The sequence below is a fragment of the Pollachius pollachius genome, assembly GCF_949987615.1.
Source record: "Pollachius pollachius genome assembly, chromosome: 2".
Lineage (NCBI taxonomy): Eukaryota > Metazoa > Chordata > Actinopteri > Gadiformes > Gadidae > Pollachius > Pollachius pollachius.
The window spans coordinates 37,420,541-37,441,838 of NC_136935.1; the positions used below are offsets into that span (position 1 = coordinate 37,420,541).

Consider the following 21,298-nt stretch of genomic DNA (forward strand, 5'->3'; position numbering starts at 1 on the left):
CTATTTCCTTTCTGTATTTTTGCGCTTGTATTTTCTACTTATTTCTTTGTATTCTCTATTTAGTATTATTATTCTGTAACACTTAATCTAACCATTAATCTGCATTAGTTAATTCAGTTATAAGCATTATTAAATAACATTAGTATGGGGTTAGGGTTATAATCAGTGGGCTAGGGTTAATCCTCAAATTAACCCTATTAAATAATGTATAAATGAAGTACCTCCCTTTCTACCTTATTGAAAATTAGCAGCATTACCTTGGTTAACATGAACAATATTTGAAACGAAATCTCGACAGGATGACTACAATGTTAATTAACAGTTAACTAACTGTTCATCCACTGTTGCTCATAAGTGCATTCACTTCGGTTAACAAATTGATGATTAATGCAGAATCAATAATAAGGGGCTTAGATCCTAACCTGAAGATGAAGATGAAGAGCATGAGGAGCATGCAGAAGGTGGCCACGTTGTCCATGGTCTTCATCAGGACCACCAGCTGCCTGCGGAGCGCCGGCATGAAGCGCACCAGCTTCAGGACCCTCAGCAGGCGGAAGGTCCGGAGCACGGAGAGACCCCCGTCCGACTGGCCCACGATCTCACACACGCTGCAGGGGGAGAGGAGGGGAGTGTGGGTGACATGATACACCACAAACGGGGTGTACTAGGGCGGTGGGAAGCAGCCTCGACCCCGCCTTCCCCAAACCAGTCGTTATTTACTTTCCAAGGACGGAGCGGCCGTGGAGTGGTTCCTTCTGCTGACACTAAAGTTACCAACAGTGGGGAGGTATGAGTTACTTTCATCTCTCAACGGGATTGGCTTTTTGTCGCCTAAATCTGCAGAACTGCAAATATTGTGATCGATTTGGCATTTTTGTTTTTTGCGTTGTCGAGGAAACACCTGCCGATTTATTTGACCGCTGTTGTTAATGTAGGATTTGCAGCGCATTTATCGGAACGGTTAAAAGGGGCAGAGGGTTCCCGCTATTACAAAATAAAACACACCCTTGGAACGTTATCTACCAACCAGGATCAAGTGTTCTGGTCGATGGCGGCAGAGAGAGAGAGATATGGGCTGAATCTGTCTTCTCATCTCAGGAGAGAGAGGGGGAGTTGGAGGGCAACAGAGGAGGTTGTGGGAAGCAGAGACAGGCAGGAGAGAAGGTAGATGAGAAGACAGATTCAGCACATTTCTCTCTCTCTCTCTGGCGCCATTGACCAGAGCTTCCATTTTGATCTCACCTCTCTGGTTCCAGCTTTGATGTGCGTTTTGATGGATGATGGAGAGGGTTGGGGCGGGGTTGGGCGCTACAATGGAGATCACAGGGGGCGAATGCTGCTCAGGTGAGATGAATAGACATGAAGATGGCGGATGAAAGCTGAGCCACTCTCGTGAGACAGACGGATGACTAGAGTAAAGATTGGCAGAAGCGCTGACAGGCGGACACAGGTGGCTGCTTCGTGAGCAGATCAGGAAACCGATCAACGGCAACAATGGCTCTTACGCCCTTTCATTAGCCTGGGTTTGATTCCAAAGAGCAAACAGACAGAAATGGGGGAGCAAAGAGAAAACGAGACCAATCTGGATCAGCCTGAAACATGGCTCTTCCCAAAATAATAAAACACCAAGAACTTCAAACGATGAGATGTCTTTTTTCAGCTGTGTTGTCCTTCATTTATTTATGAATCTCTCGTTTGCTTTATCTCCTGTTATGTTTTATCCCTGTTTCTAATCCCGATAGTTGTAGTACTGTATTTTTGTCATCCACTTTGCATTCAAAAATATATATTTAAGCGTCTTTTGTGTCTTTGTGGACAGGTCGGGGACAGGGCAATGGGATGAAAGAGAAAGGGAAGGACATGTAGCATAGTTCACTACGATTTATATCGCCCTAAATTGTTAACATAAGATGGAGTGCCGATATGAAAATGCGGTGTGAATTGCAATATTGAATTGCAATATTCATTTTCTGTGGTTTAACGTTTAACTCTAAAGGTCTGTCGGTGGCCGCAATTGTTTTTTTTAATCAAAATGGCAAAAACTGAAAGAGAGACAGAAAGTAGTTTATGCAAATTGAAAATATATATGTCAATGCACTGTAGCGCCAACCACAGGAAAGTAGCATACATTTGTATCCACTAAGATTACATTGAAGTTTCTTGTAGAAAAAAACAAAGAATTACAATATGATAGATTATTGAGTCAACCTGACGATCCCCCCCCACGTCCATCCTACGTAGAGGAAGGTCCCTCTACCTGATGATGACGATGATGCTGTCAAACACATTGTAGGGGTTCCTGAGGTAGTTGAAGGAGCCAAATGCCGTGATCTTCAGGATCATCTCCAGGGAGAACATACTGGTGAAGACGATGTTGCAGATCTCCAAGACGTTGGTCAGCTCCTCTGGCTGGGGGGGAAGGGGTCATGAGGGGTCAGAGGTCAAGAGGAGGAGGAGAGGATTTAAAAAGGGTGGGGACTACATTCTTCTGTTACATTTTACCGTGAATAAACAACAGAAACAAGAGGTTAACCTGAACTAGAAACTTATAGTGTGGAAGAAACACACACACACACACACACACACACACACACACACACACACACACACACACACACACACAGACAAACACACACACAAACACAAAGCCCTCCCCCACACACACACAAACACAGACATACATACACAGCAATTACAAAACAAGAAAAACAAAAAGATACCTAATTGGCTTGAGATTGCTCTCTCTCTATCCTCTATTTCCCAATTGTTCTCCTCTCTTCGTCTCATCTCGTTCTCCTCTCTCTCGCCCTATCTTTCTCTCTCCCTCACAGTCTCCGTTTGTGTAATTATCAGACAGCTCGATGTCCATGCAACCACTGCACAATTAATTGCTAACAAAGGTCAGCCTAGAGCGTGAACACACACATAAACCACACACACACACACACACACACACACACACACACACACACACACACACACACACACACACACACACACACACACACTCACAAACACACAAACACACAAACACACACACAACACACACACTCATGCTCTTGCATTGCACCTCACCTTTATATTTATATATGTTTACCTTTGTGGGCTGAATAAGAAATTCCACTAGTAAAGTAACAATATATCTTTGGTCAAATCACTTTATTGTGTGTAGAACTAGAATCATACAGCCGCTAGCTGTATTACACTGAGCTTAGCCTAGTTCAGATATGAAACTGTTGGCATTCAGGTCTCAAATCACCTTGGCCTGTGTGGTTTAACATTCAGCGTCTGTTTAAGTCTTCTCTGAGATTGTGTGTGCGTGTGTGTGTGTGTGTGTGTGTGTGTGTGTGTGTGTGTGTGTGTATGTGTGTGTGTGGGTGTGCGTTCGTGCGTGCGTGCGTGTGTGTGTGTTTGTGACAAAGCACGTGATAGAGGCTAACGAGCGTTTAGCCTGCATGGAACCTCGGCCTAATGATTCGTTCATGGTGGCCGTGGTAACGATGCGTTGTTTCTGAATGTCGGCAGCCCAGACACCAACAAACAACTACAACCGCTACGCTCCTCCCCCCCCCCAGCAACCTCATTAGCCAGGGCAGCATGCCAGTATGTTCTGGGACTCGTAGTTTTTCCAGACGGATGATTGGACCAGACTTAAAACGACACAGTGACACAGTGGGAAGCACGCCACTAACAATTGAGGTAACATACTTTCTCTCTGCGCATTGAATTGTCTGGTAGGCTAGTGCTATTGCGCCTTGTACAGTATATATATATATATATATATGCATACATATATAATCATTTCATTAGCTATAGAACAGTTACATTCATGAAATGCCTGTTCTATTGTGGCTTCTTAATATAAATATTAGCAAGAATCAAGTAAACAGACGAGGAATTTGAATTGGAAAAAAGGACATTTACCAAGCCATGAAAACTAAGAAATGCTAATTAGGTTCAAAGAATGGGCTTTGCTAATCAGTGTTTGCTAATCACAGATCCCTTTGTCGTCAACACAGCTAGCTGCATTAGCTGTGTCAGCATGACATTTGTAATTAGCTGTGACACACACACACAAGCACACATCCTTCCCCCGCTGATCCTAACAAGAGATTTGGACAAATGAAGTAGTCCTTTGAATGTATTTTCCATTTCCTCTTAATGACATAATTGGCAGGGCTAAAGACTGGCCAAAATTATCCAGTTTGCGACAATTAATTATGGGGGTGCAAAGTAATGTTCCCTAGGTGGTATCGATTCAGGCCTGTTTAATATAATCTGGTAGCAAAGGACAACGTTTATGAGCCGTGCTGGAGGTGACAGAGCAGCTGTACGGCGGCGCCGGTGTAAGCGCTCTCATTGGAAACATGATCCACTTAAGTTCCAATTAAGAAGCATGGCTTTCAAAGTATGGCGGTACTAAAAAATGATCATGAAACTAAAACGGCAATTCGTACATTGTTCAAAGTTTGTATTTTGGATGACAGATCACAAGAAAAGGAGAAGAAAAATCCAAACTGGAGTAAATTAGCTGATTACCAGCCTGCTTTTTAGTAGAGTAGAGCTTTCAAATACAGGAGGGGGAGCTGGTGTGGAAATGGCCTTAAAAAAGAAAGCGACTTTCTTCCAAATCCATGAACACAGATGGAGGGTACTCGCCAAAGGACATGCTGATACCACTACAAAAGCGGTCATTAAAGAGGTGCGACAGGATTTGTTTGACCAAATGAAAACGTAATTGGCACCGGCACCACCTGAATACAATGTCTTCAGCCCTGCGTCATAATCATGGAGTCCAGACAACTAACTATAAACAGGTGACTCACTTAGCGGGAGGATGTCAGTGGCTGATGATAGGTTGAATAAGTTCAGGTCAACATTGGGGCAAGGAGACATATTTGAAAACAAATTATTTTTATCTCTATTTTGGTATTCTGTCCACAATAAAGAAGCAGAGATTTTTAAAAAATGCTCTCGCACTGTTGATGCATTTGAGAACAATGCTCTCATGTCGTCGTCGTCGCCTCGGAAAAGCATGTTCGTACTTGTGGAACAGCATGGTCATTGTTGGAAACAGCATGGACATGGTGGTGAAGCAGCATGGACATGGTGGTGAAACAGTCGCGGTCTGCAACATCAACAGCATCATTCAGAACAAAGCAAATCCCGCACACAATGACCAAAGTAGTTCAACATTTTTCGCAATATTTATGAGTGAAAGTGGAGTTCACATTCCAGTTTTGAAGAGTGCAGCACTCTCTTCAAAAATCAAGAGCGAGCGTGATGGTTCCCCTTTAAATGTCCCAAAGTTTGGTACACTGAGCCAGCGGGGTGGGGACCTGACCTGAGAGTGTTTATTATCAGGTGGAAGCAGTAGGTTATGGCCTGGGGGTGGGGGGATCACAGAGTTAAGATCCCTTATCTCTAAGCTGCTGCAGGACTGAGATCAGGGCAAGGAGACAGATAAGACCTATAATATCACTGTCCTATCACCGGGATGTATGTGTGTGTGTGTGTGTCTGTGTTTGTTGGTGTGTGTGTGTGTGTGTGTGTGTGTGTGTGTGTGTGTGTGTGTGTGTTTCTGTGTGTGTGTGTGTGTGTGTGTGTGTGTGTCTGTGTGTGTGTATATACAGTATAACACATAAGTGTGTGTGGTGTTTGAGTATGTGCTGTGTAAGGTGCTTGCATACTTGTGTTTGTTGGCATGCTCTTGTGTGTGTGGGTTTGTGTTCAAGGTAGAGTGTTGTCACAGACAATGCAATTATCCACTTCTACAAGGAGCTAAATTCACCTGTTTTTCATCATCATCCTCTTCCTCTCTCGTTGTTTACATTTAATGCTCTGCTTAACTCTCCACCTGTCTCTTTGTCTACCTTGAGCTCTCAATATTTTTCCTGATATTTTCCTCTTCCTCTGTCTGATGGATGAATGCTCTCTCTCTCTCTCTCTCTGTCTCTCTCTCTCTCTCTGTCTCTCTCTCTCTCTCTCTCTCTCTCTCTCTCTCTCTCTCTCTCTCTCTCTCTCTCTCTCTCTCTCTCTCCGCCCACTGGGTTGTTACTTATCTTAGAGGAAGCTAAAAATACAACAAACAATAGAGAGAGCGAGAGAGAGAGGGGGAGCGAGAGAGAGACAGACAGGGAGAGAGAGAGAGAGACGGTGTATAATTAAGAATGCAGGACATGATAGAACTAACAGCCAGAAACCCTTCTGTTTCTTCTAACTCCTTATGGATCTTAAAAATATGATTTGAAACATTGATTTCATCAGAGCCTTTCACTCACCAATAGCTGACAGATGGGTGTGGGATTGTCTACAAATTTCACTCAAATGATAATCCATGAATCTCACCACACCTCTAAACCCTCTGAGAGTGTTACTGTGATAATGGGATATAGCAATACGGTAAGCCAAATGCAGTCGTTTGAGAAAGAGGGAAATTGCGATGGAGTAAATATTACTAGATGTATAGCGATAGTTAAAGACAGTGCATCAGATATACAACATCCAACCTGTTGGTAGTTAATGATGTCCATGCTAAGTAAATACTACTACATATATAGTGATGGTAAAATACAGTGCATCAGATATATCTAACACAGCATCCTACCTGTTGGTGGTGTTCGATGCCCATGCTGATGGTGTTGATGAGGATGGCAATCATGATGCCTCTGTTGAAGTACTTGCTCTCCACGATGCTCCAGAGCTTCACCCGGACCTCGTACCACAGCCCCTGGCACCGCCGTCGGGGGTGGCACCCCCTGCCCTTCTCCCCCTTTCTCTGGCCGCAGCATCGGTCCCCCTCCCCGTCCGTCTCCTCTATCTCCGCCTCCCCCGCCGCCTCATTGGCCGGTCCGCCGTCGCCGGGCCCCGCAGCTCCAGCGGCGCCGAGCGACACGGGCACGGCGCCGCGGAGGCAGCCGTCCGCGTTGGGGGCCACGTCCAGTGCCATTGGCTCGGCTGGGGTCACATGGTCGGGTTTGTTGTAGTCTGGGCAATAGAAGGCTGGGAGGGGGGAGAAGGCGGGGCTTAAAGGCCTGTTTTCCCTATCAAATGGTTAAACATTTTAACGATGCACACGCGCTTGTGAATACAACACACTGAGGGGGTTGGATAGTCTTGTGGCCTAGGTTCTGGGTTCGATCCCCCATGTTTACATCCAACCCATATGATAAATGTCCTAACCCCTAGCTGCTCCTTAGGGACATGCATTTGAATCTGTGTGAGGATTGGATTAAAGCGTCCATTAAATGGCGAAACCGAACGCAGTCACTTTGGACCAAGAATTAGCAGTTGCTGCAGAGGAACTGAACCGGACACCAGCAATAATAATTTCATCTGGTACACAAAGGGAACATATGCATCTTGTTTCCAATAAGACCACCACCTCCACCCCCCCTCTCCTCCCACACTCACCGGGTCGCACGGGCCTCCTCATCTCCCGGCTGTCCGCTCCTCCCCGGTTCCCCCTCCTCTCCCTCCCTCCGCCTCCTCCTCCCCCTCCAGCCCCGCCTCCCCCCCTGCCTGGCCCCCGGAAGCCCCTGGGCTTCCCCCGCAGGGCGTTGAGGAGGGTGACGGTGCGGCGGCGCGCCTTGCGCAGCACGTGGCAGACGAGCTGGAAGAGCTCCTCGTAGCAGTCCCCCGGCTGGCTGGCCAGGGTGGAGGAGGACAGGCACTGGGCCCGCTGCTCCTGCATGAGCTGGTGCTCCCGCTGCTTGGTCTCCGAGAACTGGGTGGCGATGACCACCAGGCACAGGTTGATCATGAAGAAGGAGCCGATCTAAGGAGGGCACAGGGCACAGAGGGGCCGTTTCCCGGCATGGTGTTATCCCAAGGGCGATGTTGTCCCCTGAGGCATTGCCGTATCCGATCTAAAAACCAACCCCGCTTCGGACGGGGACAGCTTCTGGGATACGGAGGAGAGCTGTGGGGGAGGCGGACGGAGGTTGAATGCGGTTGTCGTAAATTCAGCTCGTACATTTACTCATGCGTTTAGTCAAGATAGCAGACGCTTTGATCCAAAAGGACTAGTGAGGCTGGGAACGATGAGTGCGATCCACATTGGAGAAGCAAGGAAAACAACTCAAGGGCTGCACAAACAAGTCAAAATATAACATATTTACACTGTGGCAACCACACAGAATAAATGTGTAAATGCATATATTTGCCTTCCTTAATCTCCCCTTCTTGAAAACCAAGCATTTGGATAAAAAACATTTATCCACGCTGATGGACAAGCTGTTCAATGAACTGGGGCCCAGACAAAGGGTTCTGGGTACGCAGATGAAGGTACATAAGAGCCGGCGTTTATATGGTAATCAAGAATTCATGCCTCTGGGTTCGACTCCATCGTGCTCATATTACAAAACAAAAAAGAATTTCAAATGTAGAGGAGAGTAAGTTAGATGAAGGGGGGGGGGGGATTTTACACACCACCCAAAGCTATAAGACACCCTATCTCTGACCCGTGCCTTAGCCATAGAACTAGCCTTAGCCCTAGCCCCTAGCCCCAAACCCTACCGCTCACCTAAGCAATATATCAAGCCCTAGCTCTAGCCTTTGCCCTAGCACTCTTTCTTACCCAAGCCTTAGCCATACAACTACACCTAACCATATAACTACTCTTAGCCCTAACCTTAGCCCTAGACCCAAGCCCCTAGCCATATACCCAGCCTAAATAGGACTATCCTGTTACTGATGGCTTTGAGAATATTTATCATTGAATCCAAAGAGTTTATGGTATCTTTAAACTCCTAAGTTTGTTTCTAAAAAGTCTTAGAAAGCAGCAGAAGCCATCCTCAATGCTAGCTAAGACATCTGTGGAGAGCGCCAAAGTCTATGAGACACTTTTGAACTTCTATTAGTTCCATTGTTCGGAAAGGAGTGATGGGAAATGGCTGCAGGAGTGCGACAAATGGTCTCTAAAGAACCCGATCTGGCCCAAGACTTAACAACCTAGATAAATAATGGATCAAGTGGGAAATGACTAGCGGGAGAGAGGGAGGGCGGGGACAGTGAGGGACAGAGGGGGGAGAGAGAGAGAGAGAGAGAGAGAGAGAGAGAGAGAGAGAGAAAGGGGGGAGAGAGAGACTGAGAATGGGGAGAGAGACGGAGAGAGATAGAGAGAAAGCGATTAGAGAGAGAGAGAGGGTAATCAAACGCAGAGAGCGAGTGATATCACAGAGAGGAAAGGGTCAGGGAAATTAAATAAAAGTAGCATGATGAGGGAGTGGATGAGAAGAAGGAGGAAAAAAACACAGATGAGATGGGGGGAGGGGGTGGCAGTGAAGAGTGAAGAATAATAGGAAGAGAGGGACCGAACCACACTGTAAAGAGAGAGAGATTGAGAAAGAGAGTAACAGTGTGTGTGGGTGTGGATGTGTGTGCGTGTGCGTGTGCGTGTGTGTGTGTGTGTGTGTGTGTAGGGCTGTGTGACCACTGGTTCTGGGAAGCAGCCTGGTGGTGATTATCAGTGCTTTTTCAGTAAAACACTAGGGAGAGCGAGAAGTAAAACATCTCTCTCTCTCTCTCTCTCTGATCAATAGTGATGGTAAAGCCTGATTAACCCCCCCACCACCTCCACCCTAATCCTTTTTATCTGATCTACCCAACACACACACACACACACACACACACACACACACACACACACACACACACACACACACACACAAACACGCACACAATGTATGTGTATCACTGTCAAAATATGTTAGTTTGAGTGTGTGTGTGTGTCCATCTCCATCTGAGTGTCTATCTGTGTGTGTATGTGTGTGTGTGTACGCTGACTCTTATCTTATCAGTAGCTACTGTATCAGATTGATAAGGTGACCCTGAGGTGGGGAAGGGGTGTGGGGGGGGGGGGGGGGGGGGGGGGGGGGGGACCTGCGTGCGTACATGTGTGTGTGTGTGTGTGTGTGTGTGTGTGTGTTGATAGATGCTTGCCGTCTAGTTGAGACAGATGGAGGAGATGAAAGTCCACATGAACACAATCATGTTTGTGCACAGACATGTAGTTTGTGCGTGTCTGTGTCTGTGTGTGTGTGTGTGTGTGTGTGTGTATCTCCTTGCATGTATGTGTGTTTCTGTTTGCATGCTTGTGTGACTCACAGATTCAGACTAAGAATTACATATTCAAATAAACACAATGACATATATATTATATATGCATCAGTAAAGCTCATTAAAGCTGAGAGCTCCAGAGATGCCTTCCGATGTATATTCAATATGCAAATATGTTCAATATTTTGCAAAAGAGCAACCGTAATTGGGTTTATAACACACCGTTGTTAAATATGATTCTGTTTCATCAATAACATTATATTGGGGATCAATATTTTTTTAATAACAGGACACCTCTTCTTTTTAATTGTTCCGATTAATTGTGCTGCATTCCAGATGTTTTCTTGAAAACACAAAAAACATATGCTTGAGCATTGCAGAATAATATTTGAATTTCGGCTGATTAAAAAATACGTAGATTAAATTAACGTAACTAATCTTTGTTGGTCACTGTGGTATAAATAGTGCAAACTATATAAGTCAAATTCAGCCTTATAATTGATATGTAGGCACAGTTGTAATAAAGCACATTGACACTGGTATGGTAGCAAGCTCCGACCACAATCACATTTAGAACGCCCCATTTTCACTCTAGCAACTCTACCTACCACAACAATGAACTTTCCAAACTCTGAATGCCTGTGCTCAAAAACAGGAGCACTCCTTCCAACCTCTCCGCCTAGAGACATTCCCACTTCCTGTTCCTGTACCTCATGGCGAATGAAAGCAGGGCTCCCTGCTCCACCTGTCACAGCCTCGGGGGGCGTGGATCACAACCAGACGACGCGCTCCGGAAAATACAGAAATATACAAAACATGTAAATGTGGTGCAGGTGGTAGAGACACTGTGAAGCTACGTTTAATGTCAGGTACTAAGCGACATTAGATGAAGGGGCTGCTCGGTCTCCACGCACAGCGAATGTCTCAGCATGCGAGAGACATGGCGTGCTGTTGGCACGCTGATAGCATCTAGCTCTAGCGTGGGGGATCGGAGGGTTGCAGATGATGAAGCCTCCTGACTGCCAGGGGGCTCCGCCGCTGTATCCCCCATGCAAAGCCTTTTAATAGCAGTTAGTCTGCGTGACTGGGATACCAACATGGGGTAGATCTCCCTCTCGCTCCACTGGAGGGCTGATTGATGCTGATGCATTATGCCAATGTGCGATAAGGACTTTATATTGGATGTGTGTTGAACATAAACTCAGTGCCTTATTTATGTGTGTGTGTGTGTGTGCTTTTGTGTATGTGTGTGTTTGTATTTTTGCATATACACATGTGCGTGCATGTGTGCATATGCATATGTCCATGTGCGTGTGTGTCTGTGTGTGTGTGTGTGTGTGTGTGTGTGTGTCCATGTGTGTGCGTGCGTCCCTGCGTATGCATGTATAAATACATAAATATTACATATGCATGTAGCTGGGACTGAGATTTTATGTATCAGCTTGTGACAGTACTAAGACAAAGGGAAACTGACAATAGATAAACTGGCATCGTCAATCCGCCCACATGTGTACACGTACAAACATCTATATCTAAATATGTAGCAGAATCCGGGAAAGGGACGGTACTTCAGTAAATACCCACATGGAACATTGAACCATGAAACAATAGTGTATCCCTCGCTTTATGTGTCTTTCTGTGATAGACAGGACTGGAAATAAACCATGCTGTGATCCTATAGAGAGATTAGCTGTCCAAACATCTAATCCATTTAACCATTTAAATAAACACACACCTCTTATTTCATGAGAAGTAAATGTACGGTGAATGCTCCTATTCATTGTAGTCTTTCCATTGACTATTTTGTCGTTTAGCAGACATGTTTATCCGAGACGCACAGTGAATACTAATATTAATATTGAAGGAATGAATTGAAGTGAATACTAAGTTGTGTCAGCCTACGGGCAGATTGCCAACTCTGCGAATCAAACCAGGAGTTGGGGGATGAACACCCAAACCACGACGCTATCGCCCTGGTCAGGTGGTTCTGATGAAATCTCTGGTGAGAACATATTCTGTTATTTTTTTCCATATTTGATAAATTGAGCATCTGTAACAGAGTCAGATATGTGAAATTCAATGTAGGCATTATTGCTACAAACAAGTTTCACTCTATAAAAAAATAATTATATATTTATATATTTTGTCCTCTACCCGGGCTTGAGGACTCCAGCTTCTCCGGACTCGTCCCTCCTCCTATTCAACCATACACACTTGTGGTTCATCATAATCAAAGCTTTCTGCTTATCTATTTCGGCTTCTCAACCATTCATCGGCAGATCATCAAATAGTGTAACTACGTTAGTAGCGTTCCTGCTCTCCAGGTTATTTTCGTCTAGCGTTCCCGTTCGTACTTCAGAGGTTCGCTGGAAGTATTGGCCATTACCATCGGAGCACTATGGGTGGCCTCTCGCATCAACCAGCTTCTGTGCTCACTTCCATTAAATTAACATTTGAACTTTACAAACCTTGCATGTTGTCGTGCGTTTTGGTTCCCCCAACCCAGAATATTTTAATGTTATATACTTTTATAGCGTGTTATAGGAGCCATTAAATGGAACCTCATTTTTGTATCTACTTGGTTTCATAGTAGGCGCCTTTTCAACAATCTTTGAACAGGAAACGCATTAGGGGTCTTGTACATATTTTTCCATAATCCAGTGATTTAAAACTTGCTTTGTATTTAAATACATTTACATTTGTGATTTGAAAGTGACCATTAAAGTTATGTTTTCACAAAAGGCATACATTTATATTCATAACTTGAAAATGAACAACCGTCCCGAGATACGCCGAGAAATCTGTAAGTTTTATTCCAAATTCATTATTGTCCAGAAGGGGAGATTGCTGGGTTGGCAATTGATTCAAATTATTTGCCTTCTTGGAATACGTTTCCAAAGATTTCCATTGTGTTGGGAATAGAAGAAAGACAAAGGCAATCGTTGACTTTTTTGAATTTTGTGGTGTGTTCCTCTAAAGAATTGAGTTGTTCTATAGCACTGGTATTGCCAATAGTTAAACCACTAGAACATGATGTCCTCTGACAGTAAGCAGAATGTCAATGTGACAAAAACAGAGTCTCTCTAGGGCCGAGGGGTTAAACATCCCGCACAGCTCCGGTGGAGGGAGCCCGGCCCACTGGGGGGTGTCAGAGTGGCAGGTGTAGACCTAATTCAACTAGGGGCCATGTTGGTTAGCTGTTACGAGACACATGGTAGAATCTTTGGGGAAACCATGACAACCCAATGGGTATGCATTCTAAATGCGACCTCATGCGGAAATAGAACTAAACAGAATGCCTTGACATTCTAGAAGGTTTCCCCTCCGAGCTAACCAGTGTAAGGGGGAAAAGGTCTTTGGACAGGAAGCTCATCCGGCCAGCCTCGCCAGGTTCTGTCATTGATCGATCAAGCTGAGCTGTGTTAACCCTGTGATATTCGAAGATACAAGATCAGCATGAATTTAATTTGTACACAGATGATTAACACATTCATTTAGAATAAAAGCCCTCGAATAACTTGTGTGTTTCTGTGTGTATGGGTGTGTGTATGAGACTTACGATGATGAGCAGGATGAAGTAGATAAAGTTGTAGAAGGAGTGAGCATCCATCACATAGTACATGATCTCCACCCAGCCCTCCAGGGTAATGACCTACACACACACACACACACACACACACACACACACACACACACACACACACACACACACACACACACACACACACACACAAGCACACACACACGCACACACACACACACACACACAAATTAAAATAAATCGGAAAGCAACATTTAAACGGAATGTTTCAATGTTACTAAACATAACAACTGAAACATTTTCTCTCGTAGAAGGAATCAGAATAGAGGTGTCGAACCCTTTTTGTCCTCTACCGACCCCCCATGACCTAAACCTTACCTCGAGCTCACCTAAACCTAACCTCTACCCTGAACCAGGCTCCCCACCCACCTCCATTCCCTCTACCCTGAACCAGCCACCCACCACACCTCCACCACCCACCACACCTCCACCACTCCTGTACCTGGAAGATGACGATCCAGGCGTAGGCGATATTGTCAAAGTTGATGGCGCCCTTGTGCGGGTTGCTGTGTCCGGTCTGGCAGCGGGTGTAGTACTGGTTCCAGTTGACGCACAGCCCCGGGTTGCCGTGGCTACCGTTGGCGATGACGGGCGGGGGGTCGGGGCTGAGGCCCAGCGAGCGGCGGTACAGCGCGTCCTCTTTGTCCAGGCAGCAGGTGCGGCCGCCCTCGCGCCGCGCCGGCACGTCGGTGCACGCCATGATGCCGTTGTCCACGGGCAGCGAGCAGATGAAGGGCCGCTCGTCGTCCTCGTCCGCCATGTAGTAGGGCCGGGGGAGACGCACGCCCATGTTGCTGTTGGATAGGGAGAGGGTGTTGGGGTGGGGGAGGGGGAGAGGAAGGCCGAGATGGGATCAGAGATCTGAGACGAGACTGCAGAACCACATGTGAGAGAGACCGGGCCGTTTACGTCCCTGCACCGTCTGCGGGGGGTCCCGGCGCTGAAGACGGGGGCTTACACTGACGTTAAGCCAGTGGTTGGACGCTGCCGATGCACCGGCTTCTTCAGTTACAAAACTTCAGTTGCAAAAACTTCAGGGAGCGTGTTTCAGCAAGAGAGAGACAAATGAATGACAACACTGTGCTTCTTGGCAACAGGTGAGAATCTAAATTAATGTATGAATCAACCGTTTAAGGTAAGTTAAGTTTAAAGTCGCCGACTTTTGGTGTGCCGCAATCGAGTCAGTGTTGTCAGTTTTGTGAACCCTCAATCGGTTTTAAACTCAAACTCAAAATTTGACAAGGTCAATCTGTTCAGACGTGCCAGCTTCAGAGGCTCTGCGACTCACCACACCACACCACACCACCACAGCACTATAATGTGCATCGTTCTCAAACCGCTAAAGCTTAGGGAGAGTTGTGTGTGCATGTATGAGTGAGACCAGGGTGGTGGGTTTGTGTGTATGGCTTAGTGAGTGCATGCGAGTGAGTGAGTGAGCGAGTGTGTAGAGGAGGGAAAGGGAAATAAACAGTTGGGTCTTCCTGACTCCGCGAGCGTACCCTAGCATTACTGAGGGGCACTTTCAGTTGGATTGACCTTCAACCAATCAGAGCAAACAAAAAGTGTGAAGCATCAGCGGCATCCATCCCATATGATCATTGAAATTAAACCCGCCCCATATTAGATCATCGGTTGTGATGGGCTGGAAATCTGCTTCAAATGGAAGGGGGCCATATGCATATGCCAAAGCAAATAAATGAGCAGTTTCCTAAGCTCAGCGTACCCTCAACCTGGACTAGTACCAGAGCTCATCAGCCTCTGAAGACAGATTCTAGTCATGTTCTATTAGTTAATGAGGTCAATTAGTAAGCAGAAGATCCTCCACCTGAGGAAATGGCCCTTCAGTACAGAAATACTACTAGCAGTTGAAATAAGCAGCAGAGAAAATGTGTTTTTCCCACTGCAAATAGTACACAGATGGATAGGCTCACACTATTGGCCCAGTATCTTCTCAACCACAACTTCCACATGTTATTCATCCAAACTGGCGAGAGCAAGAGAGAGCGAGCGGGAGAGAGAGCAAGAGCAGATATATAGAGATAGAGACATACACAGAGAGAGAAAGTGAATGCTAGCCAGAGAGTGACAGATCGGGAGAGATAAATAGAGATAGAGTCGGAGAGAGAGGGACAGGAAATGCTAGATAGATAGGGAAAGCCTGGATTCCCCTTAGCACAATTAAAACCCAGCCCTGCTAGAGATCCTACTGAGTAAGACAACAGTTAAACTAACTCAGCAGATTTTCTGTTTCTGTGTATCTGAATGAGTTCTTCTGTTAAAACCAGAGCAAACACAACACAGAACATGATGCAGTGTTAAGTCAGGGCTTATCTGGGTTCCCGATCTGTCTGGCCCCAATGCCGCTAGACATAGCGACTGTTCTTCCGATCGCTTATCTGCTGTAAATTGGTTACACTGGGAGCCCCACAGCAGTAGAAGTTTTTCGATAAGCAGAACTTTTATTTTTCGGGAATACATCTCAGCAATGAAATGGCTGATATATTTTTTTTAAACACAATTTCCAGATGGAGAGATGATTTGTTTATCTGTAACTTGGTTCTTAATCTAAACCCGACTAAGCCAGCGTATTAAATTGTTTTTTATTAAACAAAGAAACCGCAACGCTTCGAGCACAGAAAAAGCAGAAAAAGGCTAAATTAGCTGAGAGAAAGGAAATAAATCAAAGAGAAAACAATTCAAGGCAAGATCACAAATCCAGGAAATAGAGGAAATCACAGAATCAATATAAAGCTATGAACCAGCTCTAGAGGAAAAAGAGACGTACAGGTAACACCGTCACTAAGGAACGTTCAGGGCGGTTTTTCTACTCTAAGGATGATGAATCCTGATGACTCAAGCACGTCCCCGGGTCGGGGACTGGTTATGGCCGCACGTGTGATCCTGCACATACCGGCACACAGCCACTGGTCCTCCTCTCCACCAGCCCTCTTACATCGCCTAGCAACCACCCCATCGCTACGGGAAGCATGCATACAGATGGAGACATCGCTCCCTGTCTGGCCCACCCCTGTGATGGAAGCAATAGCCCACTTCGTCGAATGGTCCGAAGCATCCTATATTTAGTGACCTTGCGGTGACCCCCAGTGGTATCGCCCCACCAGCCCTCCCAACAAACACAATCAACCCACACACACACGCACGCACGCACATGCACACGCACCCACACATAAACACACAGACCGGGGGGTGTGACTCACAGGGTGAAGTTCTCGGCGGGGTAGCAGCGGTTCCTCAGAAGCCCCGCCCACAGCTGCACCCCGATGATGCCGAAGATGAAGAAGACGAAGAAGCAGAGGAGCAGCACGTTGCCTAGCATGGGCAGGGTGTCCAGCAGCAGGTTCACCAGGATACGCATGCCTGCAGGAACACACACACACACACGCACACACACACACACACACATATAGATGTCAACGTGTATACACCCACATAGTTACACCCACACACACATATATGAACATGAATATACACACACATTCAAACCCACAACCACACATATGCATATATACACACACACACACACACACACAAACACACACACACACACACACACAAATACACACACCCACCTTATATAAAAACAGTACACACATATTCACTCACACACAAACTCAGCCATACACAGCCAAACTAACACACTGATCCGCCTCGGTTCCACCCCCGTCGTCCGCAGGCTCCCTCTCGGCCCATTGTCCATCATCTCATTGAAATGAGTAGATGAGTAGAAAGTGGACTCTGAAGGTACCGAACACAACAACTGCACTCAGAATGATGAAGAGACCAGCCAACCATGTTTGAAGTCCAGCGTCTCCGAAAATACGGACAGCCACAGGTATTTTGTTTATTTCCCCTTGGGTACAAACAAACAAAAGGCGGCACGAAAGCTAAGGACGTACCTGTGGATCCTCCGTGTACCTTCAAAAGCCCACGACGAACCCATAAAGTAGGTGAGAAATCGAGTGTACTTTCCACCAAAAGTCTTTCAATGGGATGAATGTGTGACAAGAGATCCGCTCATATACTGTACAATTTCTAGAGAAACAAAAACTCACTTCTGAGATAAACAGAATTGTGGCTCCCACTTTTACTTCAGTGTACTGAAAAATACACACACACACACACACACACACACACACACACACACACACACACACACACACACACACACACACACACACACACAATAGTACATAAACCCACCTGTTAAATAATATATATTTATTAAGACAAACCAGCACACTGGAATACATAGAGAGGGGCTTGTGGCTTGTTAGCTCAACATGAAGCACCTGCAGCTGGTTTGTTCACTTTAAGGACTTGTTTTTCCCGACCCACAGTCTCGTAGACATACATCACACTTCTAACACCCACAGGTTTATACAGAGGTGAAACAACGTCACTGCTAGACGCCAGCGAGGTGTCTTTTACCGGGCTCCTCCAGAGAATGACACAGGGTGGTGGTGTTGGAAGTTCAGTTTGTTGTAAACGTTTGTAGATAATTATGAACAACCGGGGGCTCCATGTTTTCATGCAGGAGATCTCTCCCTGGGTGTGTGCGCTGATGGATGGTTTAACGTGTGCCTCAAGTGTGCAGCCCCTCCCAGCCCCCAAGTCCCACTGCTTAAACCAGCCATCATCTGCAAACACTCCCCAGGAGGGTTGTGGAAAATATATGTACTTCAAAAGTATATAGAGCAGAGATAGATGTTTATGGTGATTTACCATTGAGAATGGACTAAACCCAATAATACAAAGTATGCAATTTAACCCCCACGTTAACCACACATAAATGTATGACATTACCAAAAGTGTGATTTCCAACATGTTTTTGTGTTGTTCTGTTCTTGTTTAACTATGAGCCAGATTGTGAACACAGATCCACCCACATGGACACGCACACAAAGACAACAAACAAGTCTCTTAGAATAAGATCGCCTTTCTTTTGCATTTCCATGCAACCTGCCAAACTACCATAATTAGCCAATCAATCCCTAATCCCTGTGTGTAATTATGATCAACGTCCCATTGCCTTGTGTCCCCTGGGAGCAGGCAGGAACCGGGGTTAAAACCCATCTTTACGGCTAATGGGCCTTAGCGTTTAGCCAGATAATCGAGGCTAAGTGGACTGACAGTCCTTCATTCCCCCCAGCTCTCCCGCTCCCAGGGGCCCGCTGGCTGACTGAGTGGTTGATTATCTCCCTGGCTCGTCAGGCAACGCCTGGGACAGCCCTGAAGATGAGCGAGGACCCCCCGCTACCTGCCTCAGGTAATTTACCTGAGAGACATGAAGTTTCCCTTGGAAATACAGACAAATAATTAAGTTCTATTGGTGAATACATTGTGGAAGACTCCAGGCACGCACAATGAGTCAACAGGAGTGTACACAAGTAGCCAGATTGAGGTTGGTTAGACAGACAGGTAAGCCATCCAATTATTTCATTGGGGCCGATGAAATGATTGAACAGGCTTATTACAGGCCTGCCACAGCCACAGAGACCAGATCTTTTCTTGTTTTTCCTCAGAGAATTCAATTTATTGATTGATGTGGAGATGTAAGGAGATTTCAACTAATCCTGTTGTTGTGTGCTGCCTTATTGTTGTCCTTTCCGTTGCCTGCAGATCCTGTGTTTTAGATGTTTTCATTTGTATAGCTTGTTTATTCATCTTAAAACCCTTGCTGCAAACCGAATTCCGTCTGGCGGGACAATGAAGATGGTAGAAGGTGGCCCAATGGGTATAGATCTATACAGGTGGCCCTGGCCATAGATCTATACAGGTGGAGATAGGGTGGAGGTGGGAGATTGGGTGGTGAATTAAGAACTATACAGGTGGAGTTGGGTATCGCTCTATATAGTTGGAGAAGGGTATAGATCTATACATGTGGAGGTGGGTTTAGATCTATAGAGGTGGAGGTCAGATGCAGATGGGTGTGGATCTACATAGGTTGAGGTGGCTATGTCTCGAGGATAACCTCGGACTCTCAGGGATCCTATGCCAAGCTACACACCGCTAGCATGCTGCCACAGCCATAGTGCTGATGCGTGCGCTCGCCCGTGGTACTCATTACTCTGGATCTCACAGGGCCAGGGTTCTCTGCACAAACTCCACTGGGGCAAGGACCTGGAGAATTCATCCGTGGCTAACTCGACAAGGCCATCTGTCGCAGCGCGGCTGGTGGAGACGCTAATATCCCGACGGTTTCCGTATGAAAGCTAAAGGTTGCGTTACCTTAATGGGATTAATTTGATTAGAGCTGGGTACACTCGCCGCACGTTGGTACATGTTATGATAGACAATCACAGTGATGGAGTGAGGGTGAGCTGATGAGAGAGAGAGAGAGAGGGAGAGAGAGAGAGAGAGAGAGAGAGAAAGTAAGAGAGAGAGAGAGGGAGTGGGAGGGAGAGGTGGAGAGAGATGGATAGAGACACAGAGAGGGGGGGACGGAGGGGGGAAATAGCACGGAAGCAGAGACATATAAATGAGAAAATTAGGAAAAATGAAAAACAGCTGAAGTAGAACTGGGCTGTGCAGAAATAAGATAAGGGGGGGAAGGAGAAGACATGATGGTTGTGGATGTGGCAGTTAAATGAGCCGTGTCTCTGGAGAACAGGGTGTTGTGGGTAATGTAGTAAACAGTCTAATCCATCTCCTGTCCATTAGGGCCCATGGCTGGTTAGCCCCCATTAGCGGACCACTCAGCGACGGCTCATCAGGGAGGTCAGGTGTTTGCTTTGCATTTCATATGGTTTTAGTGAGAATGGATGCCTGGGTTTTTTCGTGAATGTGTGTGTGCCTAAGTGTGTGTTTTTGTGTTTGATTGTATTTCAGTGTATGTGTGTGCGTGATTATAGGATATGCTTGTCGTGTGTGTGTGTGCGTGTGTGTGTGTGTGTGTGTGTTTACACAATATGCTTGTTGTATGTGTGTGTGTGTGTAGGCCCGTGCATGGTTGTGCTTATGCACATGTGTTTGGTGTATGTGTACACTGTATGTGACTTGACGAGTGCCTCGTTGTGTATATGTGTGTGTCTGTGTGTTTGTGTGTGTGTGAGACCGTGCAGATTGAGTTGCCCCAGAGATGAGCTCTGTGCTAAATTGTCTTTAATGAAGGCTGTCTCATCGCTGCCTCTCACCGCCATAGAGGCAGGGGAATTAGCTTGCTTTGTGGCAGGGCTGTTTTGATGCAGATCGGCTGCATTTTGTTAGGAATGGTACCAAGAACCCCCACATCCCTGCCAATAGGCCTCGTAGAGCTTCCAGGTTTTTAAACGCTTGTGGCTTAACCAGCGTGAGCGCTAAAACCTTTGAAATGGATTTCATGACAGCTTTTCTTAGAAGGCTTCCTGACCTCTGTGATCGGTCGTGTTTTGTTGTTCGGTCGGTGGTTGTTCTTTCCCTCTCGCTCTCTCGGTTCGCTCACCCTACAAACTCACGCTCTGTTTGCTCGCTCACCATGCAACCTCAGTATCATCATGGTTCATTGTTTAGTAACTTGTTTGAATGGGGGGACATTGTTTTGCTAGAAACCACCAAAGTTTTCATTAGCCTAGGTTACGGTATTTTTGCATGGATTAAGGATTTTAATTTTACTACAACTCTCTGGAGCCCTTTCAATAT

General features: G+C 46.0%; 1 protein-coding gene across 1 annotated transcript in view; it reads right to left on the reverse strand.

Annotated features, from left to right (window-relative positions):
- The window catches only part of cacna1ib (calcium voltage-gated channel subunit alpha1 Ib), a gene marked incomplete at its 3' end in the record, with an annotated part of 112,183 nt that overhangs the window by 50,133 nt on the left and 40,752 nt on the right, over positions 1-21,298 (reverse strand). The window contains exons 5-11 of the mRNA XM_079730335.1: positions 16,879-17,038; positions 14,103-14,454; positions 13,619-13,711; positions 7,510-7,777; positions 6,608-7,002; positions 2,258-2,409; positions 423-608 (exon numbers count right to left, since the gene is read on the reverse strand). Coding sequence (XP_079586461.1) covers positions 423-608; positions 2,258-2,409; positions 6,608-7,002; positions 7,510-7,777; positions 13,619-13,711; positions 14,103-14,454; positions 16,879-17,038 — 1,606 coding nt within the window. The remainder of the gene's footprint in view (positions 1-422; positions 609-2,257; positions 2,410-6,607; positions 7,003-7,509; positions 7,778-13,618; positions 13,712-14,102; positions 14,455-16,878; positions 17,039-21,298) is intronic.